Source organism: Ochotona curzoniae, unplaced genomic scaffold (assembly GCF_017591425.1).
Source record: "Ochotona curzoniae isolate NIBS_2020 unplaced genomic scaffold, NIBS_Ocur_1.0 contig_1942, whole genome shotgun sequence".
Taxonomy (NCBI): domain Eukaryota; kingdom Metazoa; phylum Chordata; class Mammalia; order Lagomorpha; family Ochotonidae; genus Ochotona; species Ochotona curzoniae.
The window spans coordinates 478,865-503,597 of NW_024465266.1; the positions used below are offsets into that span (position 1 = coordinate 478,865).

At 43.7% G+C, this 24,733-nt stretch overlaps 1 protein-coding gene across 1 annotated transcript; it reads right to left on the reverse strand.

The window, feature by feature from the left end:
* Positions 1 to 261: 261 nt before the first annotated feature.
* Positions 262 to 21,381, reverse strand: LOC121149315 (E3 ubiquitin-protein ligase TRIM31-like). Its single transcript, XM_040969838.1, has 7 exons — positions 20,968 to 21,381; positions 19,163 to 19,258; positions 11,495 to 11,725; positions 9,903 to 9,925; positions 9,322 to 9,443; positions 2,481 to 2,555; positions 262 to 788 (listed from the first exon to the last, which is right to left on the reverse strand). Exons 1-7 carry the CDS (start codon positions 21,379 to 21,381, stop codon positions 262 to 264), a joined length of 1,488 nt encoding a protein of 495 aa, XP_040825772.1.
* Between the last annotated feature and the right edge of the window lie 3,352 nt (positions 21,382 to 24,733).

Sequence of the window (24,733 nt, forward strand, 5' to 3'; positions counted from 1 at the left end):
CAAGGTTTTAGGTCATTCTCTACTGCTTTCCCAGGCCAGGGAGCTGGGTGGGAATACGCACTCATATGGGATTTTGGGGATTTAGCCACCAGGCTACTGGACCAGGTCCCAAAAAAGCTAAATCTTAAAAACAAACAAACAGATAAAAATAGAGTGGAGTCACTCACATCATACCTCAGTATCCTGGAAACCTGGTGTCAACCCTAACGCCCAGTGTGGGGGTGGCCCCAAGGAGTCGCAGATGATGACTAAAGAGTAAGGCTAAGGGCTCAGGGCAATATGGGTGTCAGGTAATAGCAGCTTGAAAAAGGGAAAAATCTTTCCTGGGAAGGAGGCCTGGAAAGTGTAGATGTGATTCTTCGTGGCCGCATCATAGAAGGTGACCTCCTTGCCCTCGAGATCCACGCAGACACCCAGTTTCCTGGAGCAGATTGGGAGGTCCTCCCACGAATCTCTCCCAGTGATTGCCTGGCACTGGAATCTGGTGATGCGCAGAACCCAGAAGCCACTTGTGGGCTCGAAGGTCAGGCTGCCCTGCCTTTGCACTTGTTCCCAAGCCACGCCCACGACGCCGGCTGGACCCCTTGGCCCACTGAGCTCCACCTCCCAGGTATGTCTGCCAGTGGAGAAGCCTGGAGAGCCCAGAACGCAAGGGAATGGGTAGAAGCGCTGCTGCCCTACTGGAAATATCCAGTAGTTCCAAGAGATCACATTCATTGTCACCGTTTTCAGATCCTGGGAAAAGCTGAGGTCAGGGTGGGCCGAGTCAACATCGAAGATCACAGGGGCTGTGGGAAGAGGAGGAGAAACAGGTGTACCCCTGGATCAAGTCACAATTGAGAAGATTTTATCATGTTTGTCAAGCCCATGGAGATGTGTTTTGTGATCTGTGACCACGCAGGCCTTAACTCCTGCCTGGACTTCCATTCTGTAGGAGGGAAAGGGAGTGGGTACAACAGCAGGGACCTTGTATGTCCACTAAAGGGCACCAGACACCATGCGAGGGCCAGAAGGCCAGTGCGATTGTGGCTTCCACTAAGAATAAGTCCTTCCCTCCTGGGAGTCATCAAAAACCCTGTCACCACCCTGAAACCCAATCCCAGGAGCCCAGACCCTTCCCTTAGCAACCCTCAAGACAGAGTACTGGATCACTCCCGACACTCACTCAGTACCTGCTGGAGCTCAGCAGTGCTCACGGGACCATGGTGACTCCTGGTGTCCCAGGTGTTAGTGACTCGGCTGTTACCTGGAACACAGGCAGGAGAGACTCTGCTTCCTGGCAGCTTCAGTTCTGGCTCATCAACGTTCATCTTGGGCTGGAATTGAGCTGGGGTGTGGAAGGTTGAGGATCCCGGGTTGGCTGTTGGGTCACCTTTGACAGAGAAGGAAAGAAGAGCCAGGTCAGTGGGAGCAAGAGGGCAGGAATCCCCCCACTGCCTGCACAACCTCAAGCAGCTCATTCCAGGTCTGCTACTTCCCACAGGTGGTGCAATGTGGTCAAGGACAGAGGAGGGCTTGTCTTCCCCCAACACACACCACACCTCATGTCTACCCAGTCCACCTGTGCCACCTGACACTTCTTCCAAGGCCTGTGGAGGCCACCGTGTCCCCTCCTCCACTCGCCTCTTCCCTCTGCTCATCACACCTGTTTTCTGTTCTTTCCCTTTCCTCTCCACCTCAAGTTGGCACTGAGAACAGACATTGGTCCCAGCAGTTGTGGTGAGGGTGAGGACAGAAGCCCGCAGCTCCCTCTGCAGGCTGTGTCCACCTTGGAACACCCACTGGCTTTGTATCTCTCTTCAAGGCCCACTGCCAGTCTGCTGTGTTTAAGACTAGACTCCTATCTGGGGTTGCTGGCTCAGGCTGTGAACTTCTGTCTGCAATAGGATTATTTTTCTGAAGCAGGCACCCTGGGAGTAGGAGAAGGAAAGCTAGATTTCATGCTTAAACTCAGAGGCTGCAAGATATGCTAAAGCAATGCAGCCACGCCCACCCTGCCAATCAGGAATAACTGCTGCCAGAGATTTCCAGGGCGCACTACTGCAGCCCCCAACGGAAGTGTGAAAACCTTTCAGTGAGCCTCAGGTTCAGTAGGAGAGGGTCATTGTTGGCCTGTGCCACTGGGGCCTGGGAGTGGGAAATACTGAATACCCACCCAGTCAGAGTCCCTCCCAATGGAAACCTCTCCCAGGAGTATGGGTATTGCCCAGCAGGGCAGCGAAGATGGCAGAGAAGGCCCTGGGTCCACCCTATCTAGACCCATTCTTGTCCTTCCTGACTATGAGCAGGGAGGACACTAATTGATGATATTTTTTATTAGTTTGGAATGCTTTTGAGTGACTGTGAGTTTCCTGGGACTAAAAGTATAAAAAATTCCCCTAGGTCTGCTCTTTCTTCCTTTGTGGGAGAATTCTCTTCTTTCATCTTTGGGGCTCTCACTCTTTCCCAGGGCCAGGAAGTAGCTCTGCACCTCCACTTACCGCTCTGCCTGTGGGTTGTACTCTTGTCTTGGAGGGTTTTGCCTTGGTGTTTCTGCCTGTTAGCCTGGAGCTGCTCTGGGGGTGGAGAACAGAAGGCATGAGAGTCTGTGGAAGCTGAGCAAAGAGTCCAGGGTGGCATCACAAGGCCCTGATGTGAAACCCCTGGGAGCAGTAAGCTGGAGTTGTCTCTCATATTCTCAGTACATGTGAGACTCCCAGGCTTGCTGCCCTGCTAACCTAAAGTATCTTCACAGGCCAGAACTGTCCAGGGACATCTGATTTGACCTGGAAACAGGAGCCACCCATTTACTTTTATTTCATAGCCTTCTTTATTATTAGTAGTATCATTTTATGATACAGTTCCATAGGCTCTGGGATTTCCCACACCCCCTCCAATTCCCTTCTTCCGCGCAAAGTTCCCCTACATTATTACTATACTATAGTTCTTTATAAACAGTCATATGTCCATTATTAAGGGTATGGACAATGGCAGAGTCCAGCTTTCTATTGTCACGTTTCACTGAGAGTCCATTTCTGGTCTGGAAGTAGAGATGCGTACCGCATTGTATTCTCACATCTGGATATGACAACTTTCCATTACACAGTTACTATACATCCCCTTAAGTGAAAAATCACAATACAAAATCAGCAACAGGAAGAAAAATAGAAATTTACAATGCCATGAAGTTAAATAACATGCTACCAAATATGAGAGTCTTTATTACTATTACTATACATCCCCTTAAATGAAAAGCCACAAAACAAAAACAGGAAGAAAAAAGAAATTAACAATGCCATGAAGTTAAATAACATGCTAAATAATGTGTCACTGAAGAAAATCAAGAACCTTCTTGAAGAAAATGATGCTACTGTATTATCTATTTGAAGAGATTAAACTTAAAAAAAAAAATCACAATCCATGATACAGTTTCCGCTAATCTTTGTTGGTGAGATGTCTCCTGTAGGCAATAGATGGGTTTTGGTTTTGTTTTTTTTTTAAATCCGGTTCACATTATGGGTCGCTGCAACTAGGTTGCAGCTCCCACTGGTTTATGTGAGGGCCATGTGTGTGCTGGGCAGAATCAGGCTGGACTGCAACACCCCTTGAGTGGAAGATGGGGCTGGAAACAGAACTGACCCAGCAATTGCAACCACCAGCTTATTGGGGGATGGACTGTACCAGGCCCCGTACTTGCAGGTACACACAAGGTCTGGGTTCACCTCAATTGAGCTGCCAGACTCAGATCCCTAACCATGAAAAGACAAGAGGACAAATCAATAAACTACCCCAGCCATATGTTGGCAGTGAAAAACAGGGTAAATGGAGACTCCAAGATATGTCAACCAATGAATTCTGCAGTGATTTCTTTGTGCTTGGAATGGCGAGATTGGCAGCAATTCAAAATGTTGAACTATCAAAGCCACTTGAGCAAGACCCTTAGAGCATGCCCCACATTGGGGACCTTGGATGGGAGGCAGACTGGGTGGGGCTTCTCCCTTTACCTCCCCATTTACCCCAGATATTGGGGAAAATATGTGGAAATGATAGTCTTACCCACTTTCCTGTAGCCCTTGAACCCTTGTGCCCAAATTAACTGTGTAAAGATTGTCAAAAATAAAATTTTAAAAATGGGGGGAAAATCCAGTTCACTAATCTATAACATTTGATTGATGAGTTTAACCCAGTTACATTCAGGGTTAGTATGAATGGGTAGTAATTTGGTCCTGTCATTTTAGGAATGGGTTGTTCATTGGCTTAGTCTTCTGTTGTTATTTGACTGGGATGTTCTTCCCATTTGCCTTTGGTTTTACTTGGTGCTATTCCTTTTCTCTGTCAAAAGAACATCTTGAAGTATCATTTGTAGGGCAGGTTTGGAAGAGGCATATTCTTTTAACTTTTGATTACTGTGGAAGAATTGTATCTCATTTTCAAAGACAAAGGAAAGTTTTGCTGGGTACGTTATCCTAGGCCAACAATCTTTTGCTTTTAGAATCTGGACTATGTCACTCCATTCTCTTCTTGCCTGTAGAGTTTCCTGTGAGAAGTCTCCTGTGAGCTTAATTGGCAATCCTTTATATGTCAATTGATTTTTGTCCCGTGTACATCTAAGGATCTTTTCCTTATGTTCAATTGAAGAGAGCTTGATGATCATGTGTCGTGGTGAAGATCACTTTTGATCAAGCCTGTTGGGAGTTCTGTGCCCCTCCTGCATCTTGTTTCCCAATTCTTTCTGCAAATTAGGGAAATTTTTCCTTAGCATTTCATTGAATACACCCTCAATCCAGGCTTCTCTTTCTGCACCTTCTGGGACTCCCATACCTCTTATATTTGGCCTTTTAATAGTGTCTTTCAGTTCTTGAATACTTTTTTGGGTCTGATCCAGCTCTGCTTCCAGCTTTTTGTTTTTTTCCCCCTGGTGACAGGAATTATCTTCTAATGTTGAGAGTCTTTCTTCTGCCTCCTTCATTCTATGTTGGAGACTGCCCGCTGTACTTTTAATTTGCTCCATTGTATTCTTCATTTCTGATGTATCATCAGCCTTCATTTGCTTCACTGCTGTTACTTGCTGTGTAACATAATCCTTGAATTCCTTGAGTGCCTGCTTCATGTACTTCTCATTATTGATAAGTAGCTTTATAATAAGTATTTTCAATTCTTTATCTCCCATTTTCTCGATGTCTTCCTCAGTGAACTCTGAGGTTGGCAAAGTGTTTTGCTGCTTTGCAGGGGAGTCTTCAGTAACATTCATTGTGCCACTGTTTCTTTTGCCCTGGGTCATTGTGCTTCTGGTTATCAGATTCTTCTTTTTGGGGTAGGTTTCTAAGCTGGATTACCCACAAATCTACAGTTCAATTTTACTTATTGCAGTTGGTACCTTGATACTTTCTTTGCAGTCACTTGTGCCACTCTCTTGGTACTGATCTTGCCAGAACCTGTTGGCTGTTAGGTCTGAGGGCCACAAGGATCTATCTTGACCTGTTCAATGACAAAGTCAGTATTCTGTGGTATTTTCCTGTCAGTATTTTCCTCAGTGCAATGCCCTGAGCTCAGCAAGTCTGTTCCCAGCTCAGCACATGTATAGCTCACTGTTTTCCCCACAGGTACAAAATGGCACCCGGTTTGGCTGTAGGGGGTGGACTGGGTTGTTAAATTGATCCTGTTCCCTGCACTGCCTGTTTGGCACCTGCTGCTTTGTCTCTTCTCTTGGTCAAATCAAACAGACCAGCAGGATGGGCAGTTCTTTGAGTTGAGCTCCTGAGGGCCCGGTAAATGTCCCTTCCCACCTTGCTGCTGGTGGAGTTCCGGCTGCCAGTGGAGTTTAGATCGTGGCTTGCTGAATGCTGCTGGGGTATCAGTCACTGCAACGCCACACGATTGCGTCTGCTGCTTTCCTGTGTCTATCAGTGAATGTATTCAAAACTACAGGATCATAAGGATGTGGTTATGGTCATCCTTGCAAGCTGCTCAGTTAGCCAGGAGGTTTCGTGAGCCGAAAACACCAGATGCAACCAAGTATCTTAGGAGATTTATTCCAACGGCGCAGGAACGGGATAGAAGTGGTGGGAGATCACCGGGAAAAAGGAAGGATGAGGTAGCGGGAAGGCTGAAGAGAGAGGAGCCACCCATTTTGTGGCACTTAAAAATTCATGCGGACCAGCACTATGGTGTATCAGGCTAATCTGCCCCATTGGTGTATCCCATATGGACAGATTCAAGTACCAGCAACTCCACTTCTGATCCAGCTCCCTGTCTATGTTGTGGGAAATCAGCAAAAGATGGCTGAATACCTTGAGCCCCTGAACCCACATGGGAGACCCAGAAAAAGCTCCTGACTCCTGGCTTCCACCAGTCTAGCTCTAGCTGGCTGCTATTTGGGGAGTGAACCCGCAGATGGACTATCTATCTCACCTTGCCTCTCCTTCTCTCTTTGTGATTCTGCCTTTCAAAAAAACAAAAACAAATCATTTTACAAAGCCACAGAAAAATGATATTATAAGTTAAATTTGACTGAGATTCAGGTGCAGTGATAGACATGCTTTTATGACACTTGATGTCCAGCTCTGCTTCCAATCACTATTCCCCGCTAATGGGCACGATGGGAAGTGCAGGTGATTGCCCACATACTTAAGTTCTGCCATACACATAGGAGACCCAGATTGAGTTCTTGACTTCTGGTTTTTTTTCCTGGGCCAGTCCTAGACATTGTAGACATTTAATGAAGTGAATTAGTGGATGGAAGATTGCTGCTTTTTTTTTTTCCCAATTCTCTGCCTTTTAAACAATTTTTTCAAGTTTATTAACTTTTATTGGAAAAGCAGATTCAGAGAGAAGAGGAGAGATGGACAAAAAGATATTTCAACTACAAGTACACTTCCCAAATAGCTACTGAAAAACTTAGGTGCTTTCTGCTTTTGTGATTCTGGCTTAATTACTTGGCCGGGGGCTGTGTGAACTCCAGGCCTAACAGTCTGTATGACACCCGGCAGGACACCTGGCAGGTCATGTAGGCAGAACACTGCTCAGGAAGGAAGTACCTGGTGTTTGATAAGACCCCCTACTTTTTGAAAGTTGCTTTCTTCAAACCCACCAATAGAAGCCTGCTAAATCATGACTGTATAATTAATAGCCTGAAATGTGTAAGAACCCTGTGCTGATAAAAATGGGGGGTTCTCTCCCTTTATGCCTTGCACTGACTTCAGACTCAATGATGTTCTGGGGATATAAAAATTGGTACAACATTACAACAACCAGAACTGAGCGGATCAGAAGGCCAGAGACATGAGATTCTTCTGGGTATCCCATATGGGTACAGGATTCCAAAGCTTTGGGTCTTCCTCTACTTCTTTCCTAGGCCAAAGGCAATGAGCTGGATAGGAACTGAAATAGGCAGGACATGAACTGGCACCTATATGGGATGCCAGTGCTTACTGACAAACGACTAGTTAAAGGAGCCATCATGCTAGTTCTTTAGACAATTTTTAGAAAGTTCATTTTGGGTGCCCAGCACATTAGCCTAGTGGTTAAAATCCTCACTTTGCATGAGCTGACATTTCTAATGGGCACCAGTTCATATTCAAGCCGTTCTGCATCCCAACTCTGCTTGTGGTTTGGGAAAACAGTGAAGGATGTCCCTAGGCCTTGGACCCTGCAATTGCGTGGGAGACCCAGGGAAGCTCCTGGTTTGGGCCTCAGATTAACTCAGCTCTGGACATTGTGGATACTTGAGGAGTGAACCAGAGGATGGAGGATCTTTATCTTTGTCCCTCTCTGTAAGTCTTACTTTCCAATAAAAATAAATCTTTAAAACAATCTGACATTCCAAAAAATATTTTTAAAGCACTTTTTTTTAAAAAAAAAGTTCATTTTGATTCAAACCATTTTGAAGTAGTTTTTTTTCTAATTCATACTTTCCATGAACATTTATTTAAACATGCCTCATATAATTTTTACTAAAGATTTTTGTGGCTGGAAAGGCAGATCAGATTTTACAGAGAAGAGAGACAGAGAGAAAGGCCTTTCATCTGCTGGTCCTTTCCCCAAATAGCTGCAGCAGCAGCAGCTGAGCCAATCTGAAGCCAAGAGCCAGGCATCTCCTCTGGGTCTTCCACATGGATGCAGGGTTGTAAGGCTTTGGCTCATCCTTTACTGCCTTCCCAAGCCATAAACAGCCAGCTGAATGGGAAGTAGAGCAGCCAGTACACAAATCTACGTGCACATAGGATCCCAGCACTTGCAAAGTGAGGATTTAGCCTTTGAGCCATTGCATCAGGCCCAGGCCTCATGGAATTTTACAGTTTGCAGGATTGGAGCCAGTGTTGTGGCACAGCAAGTAAACCTGACACCTGTGACATAATATCCCATTTGGCCACCTCTCCATTGGGTGCTCATTTCTGCCACTCCTTTAGTCCAACACCCTGAAAAAGACCTGGCAAGGCAGCAAAAGATGTCCAACTATTTGGAACCCAACCATTTCTGTAGAAAACTCACACAGAATTCCTGGCTTATACTTCACCCTAGCACACACAAGGCTGCCACAGACATTTGTAGAATGAGCCAGCACACGGGCTGTCTCTCATTATTTTTCCCTCTTGTAACCTGTTTGCTCTGTCTTTTGAAACACTTACCAAGCATTGAAATCATTAATAATTCATTAAAAATTTAACAACAAAAGAAAGAAAGTGGAGATTCATGGATAAATGGGGAAGGGGGTTGTTACTGGGGGCATTACCCTCATCTTCCTTTTGCATTTAGTGCATGGAAGACTTGGGGGAGGGGAAGCTCTTATGCTGGTCCTAGGAAGAAGACTCCATTCAGCCACCTTACTCTCAGTTAAACACACAAGGCCTTCACACTGAAGGGCATCCCTACAAATACCAACCCTTTTTCCTGGTTGTAAATCAAGAGTACTTCTTAATGAATTTCTCATTCAGTACCCAACTTTGCACTTCTGTCCTGGCTGATCTGTTTTCGTGCAAGACAGAATCTCTAAAACATCATCAATTATGAATGCATTTTCTGTAGTCAGAAGTAGCAATATGCATCAGAGAAACAAACAAACAAACAAACATGGGCCAGAGATCATAGAGTCTGCAAGCCCTGGGGAGGCAGAATACTGCCCCTCTGCCCGCAGTCACTGCCCTAGGCCAGGGGGTTAATACAAGAATTGATGAGGGGTGAGTGTAGACTAGTACCATGTGGAACAGAGCATGGGAGAAATGCTTGAGGCAGGCATGGCCAGGCTCATAGACCCTGGCAGGGGAAGGGTGCCATCCATGATAGCCACTGACAGGAGAGACTCTTCCAGGTGGGGAACAGAGACCCTTTCAGCCTCTTTCTTACCTCCACATTTCCTCAGGGTGTCAATCACAGAGTCATGTCTGGACTTTGCTTCATTGAGTTGTTGATCAAGGTCCAGAGGAATTGGGGTTTTGCTGTGAAGCTGAACCTGAAACTCTTCACTCCTAGGAGAACAAGACAGAACTGGGTGGGGAGTCCGGTCCTTTGGGCCCAGCCTTGTGGGGATGGAATCACAGCAGTGGGAGTGGCAGTGGACATCAAGGACTAGGGAGCGTTGAGTCACAAAGCCATCACTGATGATAGGCTGACGTGAGAAGCTGCCCAAGGAGACTTGGACATGAAGGGAATAGGAGAAAAGCAGTGGGGCAGGGAGAGGGGACTGGGAGGCATCCAGCTGAGCAGGGGGCCTGCAGGATACCCCAGGAAATGGGGATAACAGCTCAGGCCTCACACAACCAACTCATTTGCTCAGCTCAGATTTTCCTCATGCAGCCTAAACCTGAGTGCAAAGTCCCAGGGTGTGGGTGTTCGTGAGCAGGAAACATTGAGGGTATCTGAAGCTATGTTGAGTACTGATAAGTGAATGACTCAGGGGCAGCATGCATGTGGGCTGGTCATCATACCTGTGCAAGATGCCTTTGATGTCCTGCAAGAGAAAGACAAACAGCATGGTCTCAGCACCCAGCTGCCCCATGAGGCCACAAGGAGCCAAGGAGGCGAGGGGGTGTGGGCAAAGCCAGGGGAGTGAAAACATCTCTGAGACTCTCTCTTTCTCTCACTCTCTCTCTTCCCTGCTGTCACTCATGGGACTCCTTCAAGAAGTGCTGATATGGCTGAAAGTGGAAATCATGGTTAGACATCAACAAGAACCATTGATGATCAGAAAGAGAGTAACATTTTGCTAATGAGATTTTTTTGATACTTAACTTGCAAGGGGGCCATATTCCCTGGGACAGGAAAAAGATAGGAGTAACTTTGCATGAAATTTCTTGAAAGAAAAGAATAATCATTCCAACCAGCACAACTAACAATGGTTTATAAAACCCAGAAGTGGCTCCTGGCTTTTGCCTGGCACAGTGCAGGCCACTGTCACCATTTAAGGAAGGAACCAGTACTAGCAGGTAAATCTCTTTCCCTGCCTTTACCTGTCTCTCTGTAGCTCTGCCTTTCAAGTAAATAAACAAACGAATTTAGAAAAAAAAATTATTTTGTGGTAAATATTTTGGAATCTACTTACAATTTATTCATCACATGGATTTTTGAAAAACTGGAAATTTACTTTTATTGGAAAGCAGGTTTACAAAGAGAAGAAGAGATAGAAGGAAATATCTTCCATCTGCTGGTTTATTCCCCAAGTGGTTACAAGAGCTGGAGCTGAGCTAATCTAAAACCAAGGGCCTCTTCTGTGTCTCGCACATGGGTGCAGGATTCCAATGCTTTGGCCCATCCTCTGCTGCTTTCCTAAGCACATTAGTAGGGAACTGGACTAAAATTTATGCAGCTGAGATGTGAAGCAGCACTCATATGGAAGCCTGGTGCTACAGGCAGCATCTTAACTCACTAAGCCACAGCACCAGTCACACAATCTTTTTAAATATAATTTCCATCTGTCTGAACATCACAGGAAAGAGAAAATAGAGAAATGTGCCATCTGCTGGTTTACTCCCTGAATGCTCACACAGCCAGGGCTGAGCCAAGTAGCAGTCAGGAGCCTGAAACACAGTCCCGGTCTCCTACATGGGTTGCTGAATCCCAGGACTTGCCCCATCACCTGCTTCCTCACAGGCCCCACAATAGTAGGAAGCTAGTTGGGAAGTGGAGGTAGGGCTTCGACCAGGCACACCAACAGGTTACGTGCATTCTCCAAGTGGCCTCTCAACCACTGTACTGAACACTTGTCCTTGAGCATGCTGAAGCTCTTCCCCTGTGACTTGCAACAAATTTCTAAATTATTCATGTGGTTCATGTTACATTTTTTAATTATGCTGGGCAGTAACTGACAGTATATTTCTGAATTATTTATGTGGGTTACCTACTCTAAGTCACACATGTGGTTCATACTACTGTTCCAAATGACACATTACCATTCCAACTCTTTCTGCTGGATGGTGCGGCCCTAGAGGTAGTGTTGAGGATTCTGCCAGGCACAGGTGTGCTGGCCAGACACAAGCCTTGAGCTCTGCTTTGCAGTGATTCCACCCCCTGAGCAACTCACCTGCAGCAGCTGTCTGGGTAGCATCTGCTCCTTGGCCTTCAGGGAATCCTTGAGATCCTTGAGTGAGGTGAGCAGTGCCTGGGTGGCAGCGTTGTAGTGCTCACACTCCTTGACTCCATGCTGAGCCTGCTGCTCGATGTTGGATAGGAGAAAGTTCTTATTCTCCTCCAGCACCTGCTGCAGGTGCGTGAATTCCGTGTGGATCCGTTGTTTCTCAACATGCACCTGGGCCTTGGTACAATAACAGGGACACAGAGAAGAGGTGTTCTCAACTGCCCTTCATGTGATGTTATTCCATTTTAATTTTTGTATTTGATTACACTGAGTACCGATGTAGAACAGAGTACAGAATTGAGGGGAAAACAAACTTCTTTTTTTTTTTTTTTAGTTTTGAAATTTATAGTGCAATTTCATAGTTTCTGGGATTTCCCTGTCACCTTCCCAGACTTTCACCTCCAGACTGCTTTTCCCCATATTAGTACAATAGACAAATATCTGGGTTGTTCCCATGTATTTGCTATTGTAGATTGTACTGCTCTGAATATAGGATAACAGATTCCCTTCTCACATGCAGATTTCATTCCTTTGCGTATATTCCTAGGAGCAGGATAGCTGGGGCATATAGTACACTTATTTGTAATTCTCCAAGCACTCTCCATACAATTTTCTGCTGTGGTTGTACTAGCTACACTCCCGCCAGCAGTGAATGAGGGTGCCTTTCTACATGCATCAATGCCAGAAGGGGTTATTAGTTGAGTTCTGGATGTAGGCCTGCTTCACTAGAGTTACATCTGGGGATCCTGAGCATCTTTTCATCTATCTGTTCACCATGTGAATCTGTTCATTTTTGAAAAATGTTGTTCATTTATTTGCACCATTTCTTCACAGAGTTTTTGTTTTTGTAACTATCCCTGGATTTCTGAAGCTCTTTGAAAATACTGGTAATCAGTCCTCTATCACTTGTGTAGTGTAGAAAGATTTTTCTCCCATTCAATTGGTCCTGATTCACTTAATTATTAAGTATTTCCTTTGCTGTACAGAAGTTTTTAGTTTGATGTAGTTACATTTGTTTATTTTGTCTTTGACTGTCTGTAATTTTGTCGTCTTTTACAAAAAGTCTTTCCCTATTCCTATATCTTTGAGATTGCTTCCTATGGTTTTCTTTAGTAGTTTAATGATTTCTGGGTGTAGATTTAGGTCCTTGATCCATTTAGAGCAGATTTTTGTATAGTGTGACAGGTGCGGGTCTTGCTTCATAATTCTGCAAGCTGCTATCCAGTTATCCCAAAAGCATTTGTTGAAGAGACCAAGATTTTTCCTGAACTGTTTTCAACTTTCTTGTCAAAGATTAGTTGGCTATACATGTGTGGGCTCCCTTCTGGTGTTTCTATTCTGTTCCATTGACTTCTCTGTGTCTGTACCAGTACCAGACTGGTTTGATGGCCACTGCTCTGTAGTATGTCTTGAGGTCTGGAATTGTGATTCCTCCAGCTTGATTTTCATTCTTCATGGCAGCTTTGACTATTTGTGATCTTTTGTGGTTCCAAATTAACTTTTGTATCATCTTTTCTATTTCTGAGAAGAATATTGTTGGTATTTTGATTGGTATTGCATTGAATCTTTTTATTACTTTTAGTAATATGGACATTTGATGATATTGATCTTGCAATCCAGGCACATGGTAAGTTTCTCCATCTCTCAATGTGTTCTTCTCTTTCTCTTTTTAGGGCTATATAACTTTCACCATAGACGTCTTTAACATATTTAGTTTAATTCCTAGGTATTTAGTGGAGATTGTACGTACAAATTTCTTCTCAGCCATGGAATTATTTCTGTACACTAGTACCCTTGCCTTGCACTCATTAATTTTGTATCCTGCTACCCTGTCAATGTCTCTTGTGAGTTCCAATAATCTCTTGACTGAGTTTTTGGTTCTCCTATTTAAACAATCGTATGTCTACAGATAGAGATGATGTCAGTTCCTCATTTCAAATTTGGATTCCTTTAATTCCTTTTTCTTGCTGTGGCAAAGACTTCCAATACTATATTGAAGAGTAGTTATAACAGTGACATCCCTATCTAGTTTCAGATCTTAGTGGAAAAGCTTCCAATCTTCCATTTAGCACATTGCTGGAGTTGGTTTTTTCGTATATTGCTTTGTGTTACAGAATGTTCTTTCTATGCCTATCTTGCTTAGGATTTTTAGCATGAAGTGGTGTTGAATTTTACCAAACACTTTCTCTGCATCTGTTGAGAGGATCATATGGTTTCTATTTTTCAATTGTTGATGTGGTGAGTCAGTTTTTGCTGTGAGAATGTTGAACCATCCCTGCATGCTTGGGATAAATCCCACCTGCTCTGGATGAATGATCTGCCGGATGTGCTGTTGGATACTGTTGGCTGGTATTTTGTTGAGGATCCTTGCATCTATGTTCATCGAGGATTTCAGTCTGTAGTTCTCTTATTCTGTTTTGTTTTTTTCTCTGTCTGACTTTGGTATTATGGTGATATTGGCATCATAGAAAGTGTTTAGGAGAATTGCCTCTCTCTTTGTTTTTTGGAAAAGCTTGTGGAGAATTGGAGCAAGTTCCTTTTGAAATGTTTGGTAGATTTCAGCAGTGAAGCCCTTTGGTCTCGAACTTTTCTTGGTTGGGAGGGTTTGATTACTGATTCAATCTCAGTCCATGTTATAAGTCTATTTAGATTATTAATTGCTTCTTGATGCAGTTTTGTTGGATTGTATGTGTCCAAAGCCTATCCATCTCTTCTAGGTCTTCTGATTTGTTCTCATGTGGTTACTTGTAATAGTTCCTGATGAGTTTTTTAATTTCAGAGATATCAGTTTTGTATTTCCTTTTTTGTCTCTTATGTTATTGATGCACATTTTCTCCCTCTTTTGTTTGATTAGTTGACATAGTGGGGAATCTATTTTGTGGATTTTCTCAAAGAACCAGGTAACCAGCTCTTTGATTCATAGAACTTACGTATTGTTCTTTTGCTCTCTATTTTGTGTATTTCCCCCATTATTTTTTTTTTCTACTAGTCTTTGTATTGCTTTGCTATTATTTTTCTAATCCTTCCAACTGGAAGCTTAGTTCATTTACTAGTTGCTTTTCTAGTTTCTTAAAGTAAGCATTGATTGAGATGAACTTTCCTCTTAACATTGCCTTGATTGCATCCTATAGGTTTTGGTATGTTGAATTGATGCCTTCACTTATTTCAACCAATTTTTAATGTTCCCTTTGATTTCCTCTCTAACCTATTTCTCATTCATTTGCCTGTTATTCAGGCTCCATGTATTTGCATGTCTTCCTAGGTCTTTCGACTTCTTGGTCTCTAGCTTGACTTCATGATGGTCTGAGAAAATGCATGATGTATTTTTGATTTTTAAAAATTTTCTGAGGCTTGTTTTGTGGAATATAATATGGTCATTTCTGTGGGAGGTACCATGTACTGATGAAATAATCTATTTTCTGTGGGATGACAAGTTCACTAGACCAACTAAGTTCTGTTGTTTCTTGCTGAGTTTCTAAATCGTTGATATGCATGATGTTAGAGGAGTTATTAATGTCCACCACTATGTATTGGAGTCTATTTCTCCTTTTACAACCATTGATATTTGTTTCACATCACAGGATGGGTTGTCATTTCATATATATACATTTATTATAATGATATCTTCTTGCTGAATGGATCCTTTGATCATTGTGTGGTGTCCTTCTTCATCTTTTACAATGTTTTTCAAATCAAAGTCTATAACATCTGATATAAGAATAGCTACACCTCTTTGTTTTTCCTTACCATTAGCTTGGAATATCTTTTTGCTTCCTTTCACTATCAATTTCCACTTATCTTTGTTGGTGATATGTATCTCCTGTAAGCAACAAATAAATGAGTTTTGCTTTTTGATTCAGTCCTCTAATCTATGGCATTTGATTGATCAGTTTAATCCATTTACATTCAATACTAATGTGGATAGGTGGCCATTTGGTCTTATCATTTTAGTAATGGGTTGTTCATTGATTTAGTCTTCTGTTGGCCTTTGACTGGGATGTTCTCAACATTTGCTTTGATTTTGGTAGTTGCTATTCCTTTTCTCTTTCAAGAGGACATCTTTGACTATCATTTGTAGAGCAGTTTTAGAAGCGGCAAATTCTGGGAATTTTTTCTTACTGTGGAAGAATTTTATTTCATTTTCAAAGACAAAGCAGAACTTTTCTGGTTCTTCACAGTATTCTGTGCAGTCAATATTTTTGTTTTTAGAATCTGGAATATGTCATTCCTTTCTTTTCTGGCCTGTAGCATGTTCTCTGAGAGGTCAGCTCTCTGTTTGATTGGCGTTCCTCTAGAAATCACTTGATTTTTTTTCACATATAAATTTAAGGATCTTTTCCTTAGGAGAGCTTGATTATCATGTGTCATGGTGAATTTCACTTTTGATTAACTCTGTTGGGAGTTTTGTGCACTTCCTTGGTGCTGTTTCCTAACTCTTTCTCCACATTGCGGAAGTTATTGTTTATTATTTCATTGAATATTCTTTTAACCCTAGCTTCTCTTTCTGCACCTTCTGGAGCCCCATAACTTTTATGTTGGACCTTTTAATCATATCTTTTAATTATTTTATACTGTTTTTTTTTGTTTGTTTGTTTACCTTGACCCAGCTCTTCTTCCAGGTTTTTGTTTGTTTCCCCCGGTGACAGGAATTACCTTCCAACTCTGAAATTCTTCTGCTTCATTCATTCTGTTATTTAGACTTTCCACTCTATTTTTAATTTGCTTCATTGTGTTATTAATTTCTAATATATTAGCTTTCATTTGATTCATTGCTGCTATTTCCTGTGTTTAATATATTTCTTAAATTCTTTGAACCTTGTATGTGCTTCTTATTGTTGACTAGAAGTTTTTTTTTTTTTTTTAAAGATTTATTTTTATTATTTTTTAATTGGCAAGGCGGATATACAGAGAGGAGAGGAGAGAGGAAGATCTTCCGTCCGATGATTCACTCCCCAAGTGAGCGCAACGGGCCGATACTATGCCAGTCCGAAGCCAGGAGCCTCTTCCGGGTCTCCCACGCGGGTGCAGGTTCCCAAAGCTTTGGGCCGTCCTCGACTGCTTTCCCAGGCCACAGGCAGGGAGCTGGAAGGGAAGCGGGGCTGCCGGGATTAGAACCGGCGCCCATATGGGATCCCGGGCATGCGAGGCGAGGACCTTTAGCCACTTGCGCCACCGCGCCGGGCCCTGTTGACTAGAAGTTTTATAACAAGTATTCTGAATTCTATATCCCCCATTTTCTCAGTGTCTTCCTGAGTTAACTCTGAGGGTTGTGGAGGCTTTTGTTCCTTTGCCGGAGTGTCTTCAGTAATATTCATTGTGCCTTTGTCTCTCCTTTCACCTTTGGTCACTGCTGTTCTTGTTAGTAGTTTCTAACAAGAACAGTAGTGCGTGCGAATTTGAAGGGTCTACAACTTGGTTTTATAATTCAGTCAGTGCCCTAGAGTAGGAAAACACCAATTGTCCTAAAAAACTGTATTATTGGCAGTGCTGATTTACTGACAACTGCTGGCCGTTAAGTCTGAGGGCCACCTGAAACTATTTTGAGCGGAGCCTGTAGAGTGCCACAATGGAACTATTTTATCCAAGGGACCTGCACAATGCACTAAGCTGAAAGTGAGTTTGCTCCCAGTTTAGTGTTTGGATAGGTCAGCTGCTGTCCCAGCAATCCCCTAGATTCTGGTCCTGTAAAAACTGCACCTGTTCGCTACTGATTTAGCACAGGTGCAGTTACCTCTGCTCCTCCTACTCTTCCCCTCTCAGTCTGTTCCTCTGAGCAAATTGATGCTTGACAGGACAATGATGAAGTTCTGGAGTTGCTGGCTGTCAGATCCAGGTACCACACAGACCCTGCAGGATGCAAAGCTGGCACTGTTTTCCTTATGGCATAAGTTCAGTGCAATTAGCTAGACATGAGCCCCCTCCAGACAATCCCTTCAAATCCACACTCTTTGCGCTACTACACAAAATGGTGTCCTTTCTGGCACTACTGAGTCTGTGATGTGAGATCTACCCCATTCCTGAACTTTGCCTTGGAGTCCACTGCTCCCTCTCTGCTTATTATTGGGTCAGACACATCAGCAGGATGGGCAGTTCTTTGTCTGTACTCACCTCTTAAGTTCCTGGTCAACTCCAATTCCCACCTGGCTGCCACAGATGCTGTGGACACTACTGAATCTCTGGCTCCCGCTGGGAGCCCAGATGGTCTGAGTCCAGATCACTGCTCTATGGCTTCTGGTGCACTATCCTATCACTGCAACACCGCTCCACCATTGCTCCTGCTACCTCATGTACAGGGGTCTCCAGGTACTGCCATGCCAACTGCCTGACCTATCTTTTCCTGGAATCTGCTCCCTGTGTCTCACCGTGTTCCTAATAATTCTCTGTCATTCCAATTCTGTCTGTAGCCTGTAGTCTGTACCACCACATTGCTGACCGAGAACAAATTTGAGAGAGAGATGGAGAGCGAGAGAGAGGGAGGGAGAGATATCTTTTCTTTGCTGATTCACTCTCTGAATTCACACAATAAGCTTAAGTGGGCCACATTGAAACCAGCAGCCAGGACCTCCACCCAAATCTTCTACATGGGTTCAGAGGCACAAGCTCTTTTATCTTCTGCTGCTACTTTCACAGGTGCATAGGCAGGGATCTGGATTAGAAATAAAGCAGCTGCATCTCAAACAAGTACTCATATGGAATGCTGGTATCAAAGCAGGAAGATTAACACACTGCACCATGATGTAGACCGCAATAACACACATTTAAAAGCACTTCCCATGGCAGTGTCATGGTGCAGCCCATTAAGATATTGTTTGCAATGAAAACATCTCATATTCAAGTGCTGGTTCAAGCACAGGTTACTCTCATTCAGACCAGTTCTTGCCAATGCACCCTGAAGATGAGAGAAAATAGCCCAAACTCTGGGCTCCTGCCACTGCATGGGAGACCTGGATGAAGTTTGGAGTTCCTGGCTTCTGCCTGGACCACCTCCTCACCATTGAGGCCATTGGAAAGTGAACCAATGATTGGAAACTCTATCTCTCCTCTGACACTCTCACTGTTACTCTAACTTTCAAGTCTTCATTTTTTTTTAAGACTTATTTATTTTTTTATTACAAAGTCAGATATGCAGAGAGGAGGAGAGACAGAAAGATCTTCTGTCTGATGATTCACTCCCCAAGTGAGTGCAATGGCCGGTGCTGCGTGGATCCGAAGCTGGGAATCAGGAACCTCTTCCAGGTCTCACATGCAAGTGCAGGGTCCTATAGCCTTGGGCTGTCCTAAACTGCTTTCCAGGCCACAAGCAGGGAGCTGGAAGGGAAGTGGAGCTGCCGGGATTAGAACCAGTGCCCATATGGGATCCCAGTGCTCTCAAGTCAGGGACCTTAGCCGCTAGGCCACTGTGCTGAGGCCCTAATTTTTTTTTTTTTTAATAAAAACACTTCTTTTGTGCTCACTGCCACATTCTGCTATCATTTAAATTATCATTTTTGTTTCAGAATTTGCCTAAAACTTTTTTTCCAAAGGTTGTTCAATTTTCATCTGCTTTCATGTAGTTTTTAATTTTTTCATTTAACACACCAAACCAAAATAACATAAGGTGGGTTTTTTCCTTACCAGGAAGTGATTGGTCTTCTTGTCAACTTGAGCCTTCATGTGTACCAGTTCCTGCTCGTTTTGCTCCAAGATTGCCACATGAAACTGGATCTGCTCCTGTGGGGCGAGTGACCTTCAGTCAAGGCTCTGCCTGGATTTCTCTGGGGCTCATAAAGCCATCTGTTCTCTCCAGAAAGCAGATACAGAGCTCCAGGGAGTTTTGGGTGTAAGTGTTAATTCAAGCCCCTTTCTTGAGCTTCAGGGATGGGAGAAATATGAACCTATGTGACCTAAAAGAGAAGAGGATTGCTATGCCTCTTTAGAGTAATGTTAGGATGGTGCTTGAAGACTGTCAAAGAACTTCCCCCAAACCATCCCTCACCTTTTCTACCAACAGTTCAAGTGGTAAATTTGGGGTCTGCTGCTATTGGGCTGGAAAAGCAATGAAGGATGGCGCAACTCCTTGGGTTCTTGCATCTGTGTAAACGACCAGGAAGAACCTATCGCTCTCATTTGTGACTGTCTCAGCTTCAGCCGTTCAACTGTTGGTAGAGTGAAGATGGAAGACCTTTTTCTGTCTCTGTCTATCTGTCTCTCTGTCTCTCTCAATATACCTTTTAAATGAATAAACTTTAAAAAAAAAAAAAAGATGTAAGTTTGATTTGAAAGCTAAGGCATTTGAGGCTCAGAAAACCAAAACGATCTCTTAAAAGTTGCACAATCAAATTAAAATCCAAATTTGAGCCCAATATTTTTTATTTTATATTTTTTTCTTATGTTTAATATCGCTTACATAGTTGAGAGGGATTATTACTTATGTGCATCTCTGAATAGGGTGGGAAGGGTCAGGTTACAGGAAGAGGGGAATGGGAACTATATTTCAACTCTTTTTTCTCCTTTGTCTGCTGGGGGCAGTTAATGGGGGAAAGGGAAGTGGATGCTCCTTGATGTCAAACTACATGTGACACGATAATGTCTTACAGACCCCAACGTGGAGTCCATATCTTCTGAATCAGATTCCTGTGTCTTGGGGCCAATACATGGCTCCAGAGGCTAATCCTCCCCATTCAAGTGACAGCATCCCATATAAGTGCAGGTTCATGTCCTGGTTGCTGTGCTTCCAATCCAGTTCTCTGTTATGGTCTAGGAAAGCAGAAGAGGATGACCTAAGTCCTTGCGACTCTGCACCCATATGGGAGACCTGGAAGTGTCTCCTGGCTCCTAGCTTAGGATTAGCTCAGCTCTAGCAATTACAACCATTTGGGAAATGAGCCAGTTCATGGATCATCTTTTTCTCATTCTCTCTGCTTATCTACCTTTAAAATAACAATAAATAATTCTGCTTTTTAAAATCTGTGTGGGGCCGACATGATGGTTGGTTAATCCTCCCTTTGCAAGCAAAAATATCCTATATGGGTCTCAGTTTGTGTCCTAGCTTGTTCCCTTCCCATCCGGCTCCCTGCTTCTGTTCTAGAAAGCAGCAGATGATGGGCCAAAGCATTGGGACCCAGCACCTAACTTGGAGACCTACAGGAAGTTCCTGAGTCCTGGCTTCAGATTGGCTCAGTTAGGACTGGTGCTGCATTTGGGGAGTGAACCAGTGGATGGAAAATCTTTCCCTGTCTGTCTCTCCTTCTCTGTTTTTTTCCATCCTCCACTATTCCCTTGTTGGCCAGGACAGCAGTTCTTAGATTAGAACCAGGAGTTCAGTGGACCTGGCTAGGTAGAACCTGCAGGAGTCACAGAGAACAAACCCACATTAAGGAGACAACAGTTTGCAGAGCTCCATCAAACTCCCATCAGCAATGGGGAGTCCCCATGCCTACCTGATGATGCTCGACAGCTTCTTCTATCAGTCTGGATTCATGTAGTTTGTGCTCCTTCGAGTCATGACACACCACACAGAGGAATTGCCCATCTGCTTCACAGACATAGTGCAGCTTCTCCCCATGCTTTGGACATCTCAGCTCCTTTTCTTTCTGCTTCCTCTCTGAGGAATCCATACCTCGAAATTTCTCTTTCGTATGTGCAAACAGCCATTTGGGCACATATGTGGCCTTCATATAAGCTTTGCAGAGGGGACATTTGATGTGATACCTAGAACCTTCCTGAGGCGGAGTGATGCAAAAATTGCAGAAGTTGTGCCCACACTCAAGGATGACAGGGTATTGCAGAATGTCCAGGCAGATGCGGCAGGTCACTTCCTTTTCTAAGTTCGTCGAAACCCTTTGGCTGGCCATGGCAGAGCATCCAGGCTGATCCTGTCTGTAGGATTGCTATAAATTGGCAGTGGGCACCAAATCCAAAGGGAGAAGGAACAAGAGCAGGCAGAAAATCAAAGAGTCTGTCAATCAACCATGGGAGCAAAGTGGGAGGAAAAGAAGAGAGAGAAAAAAGTGATTCAAAGGAGTAAGATTTTCAACCCAGTGAACATTCTGTAGAGGGAAATCAGAAGGACAATCCTCTCCAGTCACTTCTTAGGGAAAAAATGACTACTTAGAAAGCATATTTGCTGATTATAAATAGATTAAGTGATATTGAACCTTGGACTGGTTGAATATAACGCCGGTGACTGGATCAGAAGGGCCAGGGCAATAAAATCCAGTCACACAGAACTTTCCAGCCACATTAGGATGAGGCTGGAATGGTTGAGTGGCAAGGTTTTGGGCATCTCCTACAGGTGGAGCCAAACCCAGACAGAGAAACATGCCAGGGAGGTGGGAAATTAGATCTACTGCAGGTAATGTGGCTCCTCTTTGAAGGATCTTTTGAAAACATGGGAGATACAATAACCATCATAAACCATTCCTCTCTTGAGAGATTCTCAGTCAAGTGGAAGACACAAGGAACTTCCTTTCTGTCTTTGTTTTAGCTTCTTTTAATTTGCTTGAAGATTTAGTTTACTTATCTTTGAGACAGTTACAAAGAGAGTGATGGAGAAACTAAGGAAAATGGAGATTTTCCTTCTGTTGGTTTTCCCACATGACCACAATGGCAAACATTGAGCCAGTCCAAAGCCGAAGCCAGGAGCTTCCTCTGGGTCTCCCACATAGGTGCACAGACAAGTGTACAAGTACAAGCACTTGGGCCAACCTCCACCACCCTCCCAGGTACATCAGCAAGGAGCTGGATTGGGATATGTAGCACCGAGGACACAACTTGTCACCACATAGGATGCTAGTACTGTAGCAGAAGCTTAACTTGTTACTCCACTGCACTGTCCCCAGGAACTTCCTTTCTGAACTTCATTCTGCTTTCCACACTATTCCTGAACCTGGTGGAGTTCTTCCTGATGCACACCAGCTGTAGCTATATCCTCTGTGGAACTTTCCCTGTAAAACTCCAATTCCTCATGTGTGTGTGTGTGTGTGTGTGTGTGTGTAATGATTATTCTGTGTTTCTTCTTTTTTCATGGTGATTATAATTCCTGACTTTTCCTATAGATTTTGTCCTAAATGTAAAACAAGAAGCACACTTATCACTTTTATCTGATGTTTATTTAAGGTCAGCAGGGATCATGAGCGATTTTATGATCATACAGGCCATAAATTCCACCGGGTTTTCCCTTTGCCCTGGTATAATTATTAACACTATGCCCTTCATTTCTCACGTGTCCCCTTTAGATGAAAACTTACATGAATACCCTAGTCATAGCAGCTGTTGGAAGCCAAAGGCTTTTGGAAATGTTCTACTTCCAAGCCTCTCTGAATGCTTCAAGGCTGAATTAAAGCAGTGTTTTGTAACCTATATTCACCCAAACTGCAGCTCCCTGGAGACAGAATTTTTTTATTCAAGTCTCCTTTGATGGGCATGGTGAAATTTGAATACCTTTAGGTGGGTGCGTTCCTCTCCGCCACTCTATTACCTCGGGTCTTCTTTTTTTTTTTTAAAAGATTTATTTTTATTATTTTTTCATTGGAAAGGCGGATATACAGAGAGACGAGACAGAGAGGAAGATCCTCCGTCCGATGATTCACTCCCCAAGTGAGTGAAACGGGCCGATACTATGCCGATCCGAAGCCAGGAGCCTCTTCCGGGTCTCCCACGTGGGTGCAGGGTCCCAAAGCTTTGGGCTGTCCTCGACTGCTTTCCCAGGCCACAGGCAGGGAGCTGGAAGGGAAGCGGGGCTGCCGGGATTAGAACCGGCGCCCATATGGGATCCTGGGCGTGCAAGGGGAGGACCTTTAACCACTTGCGCCACCACACCGGGCCCGACCTCGGGTCTTCTTATATGCAGATGTCTTCCTGTCTATGATCCTGACTTACTTTGAGTGTCTTCTGTGAGAAAATATCTTTACCCATTCTCAGGGAAGCCAAGCATCATATGCCCTGAAAGCCTTGTTAATGCTCAGATTGGCTGAACCGCGAGCTAGGGTAAAGACCTGATTACTTATCTTTCTAAATCCTTACTTGTATTTTAGTTTTTTTCATTTGAAGCTCAGAGAGAGAGCGACAGATAGACACACACACAGAGAAAGAGAGAGAGGGAGAGGGAGGGAGGGAGGGAGAGATAAGCCTTTATCCTCTGGTTCATTCCTTAAGTGCTTATAACAGCCTTGCTGTTGAGCAAAGCTGGATCCAGGAACCAAGAACTCAGCACAACTCTCTTACATGGGTGACAGGACCCAAAATATTTGAGTATCACCTGCTGCCTTCCAAGTGTGCACATGAACAGAAAGCTGAATTGAAAGTGGAAGTGGAAAGGCCGGAACTCCAAGTAGGGTGTCCCACACAGATGCAGGCATCCAACAAGTGATTTTACCACTGTCCCATAGACCCACTGCTGCCTGCAGTTTACAAGCAGCTTGATTTAATTAGAAGAACAGGGAGGACTGTGTCTGTAATCTAGACTTTGTAGACAGCTGGTGCCAGAGAGCACAGACAGAGCCTGCGGACAATTATCTACAATTGGGCAACAGTTCAAGGCCATGGAACTGTGTGCTTTAAGAATAACCTTAAGATAGCCATGTGCTGACTATACTTGGTTCACTCTGTTTCCTGATCATAAATGATTAGCCAATGATAGTGAATATGGGACGTGACAGTCACAGTCTGTGCCATGTCAATTGCTGTAATTTGATCCCCACGGAATTCAATAGAAAAGCGACACAACAACCTAACAGGGTTCCATTATCTTTTGAAGAAGGCATGCCTCTGCTGGCTTTACTCAAATTTCCTTTTATTAATTTGTTTTAAAATATTTATTTTACCTTTATTGGAATGTCAGATTTACAGAGAGAAGGACAGAGAAATTTTCCACTGACTGATTCAATCCCCAATGGCCACAACAGCAAGAACTGAGTGGATCCACAGTCAGGAACCAGGAGATTTTTCCAGGTCTCCCACAACAATGCAGGGTCCTCCTGCTATGGGCTGTCCTCTACTGCTTTCTCAGGTCACAAAGCAGTGATCTAGAAGAGAAGTGGTATAGTCAGGACACAAACTGGCACACATATGGGATTCTGATGCATACAAGGCAAGGACTTCCACCGTTAGGATACCGCACCAGGCCCAATAATTCATATATTTTCAAAAGATTTATTTTTTTTTTATTGCAGTCATATATACAGAGAAGAGGAGAGACAGAGAGGA

Excerpts from the sequence above, each read along its gene's own strand:
- LOC121149315 (XM_040969838.1), bottom strand. The coding sequence starts at position 21,381 with ATGGCCAGCCAAAGGGTTTCGACGAACTTAGAAAAGGAAGTGACCTGC. Across the intron at positions 19,259-20,967 it reads AAGCTGTCGAGCATCATCAG|GAGCAGATCCAGTTTCATGT; the intron begins GTAGGCATGGGG and ends CTCGCCCCACAG. Across the intron at positions 9,444-9,902 it reads ATCAAAGGCATCTTGCACAG|GAGTGAAGAGTTTCAGGTTC; the intron begins GTATGATGACCA and ends TTGTTCTCCTAG.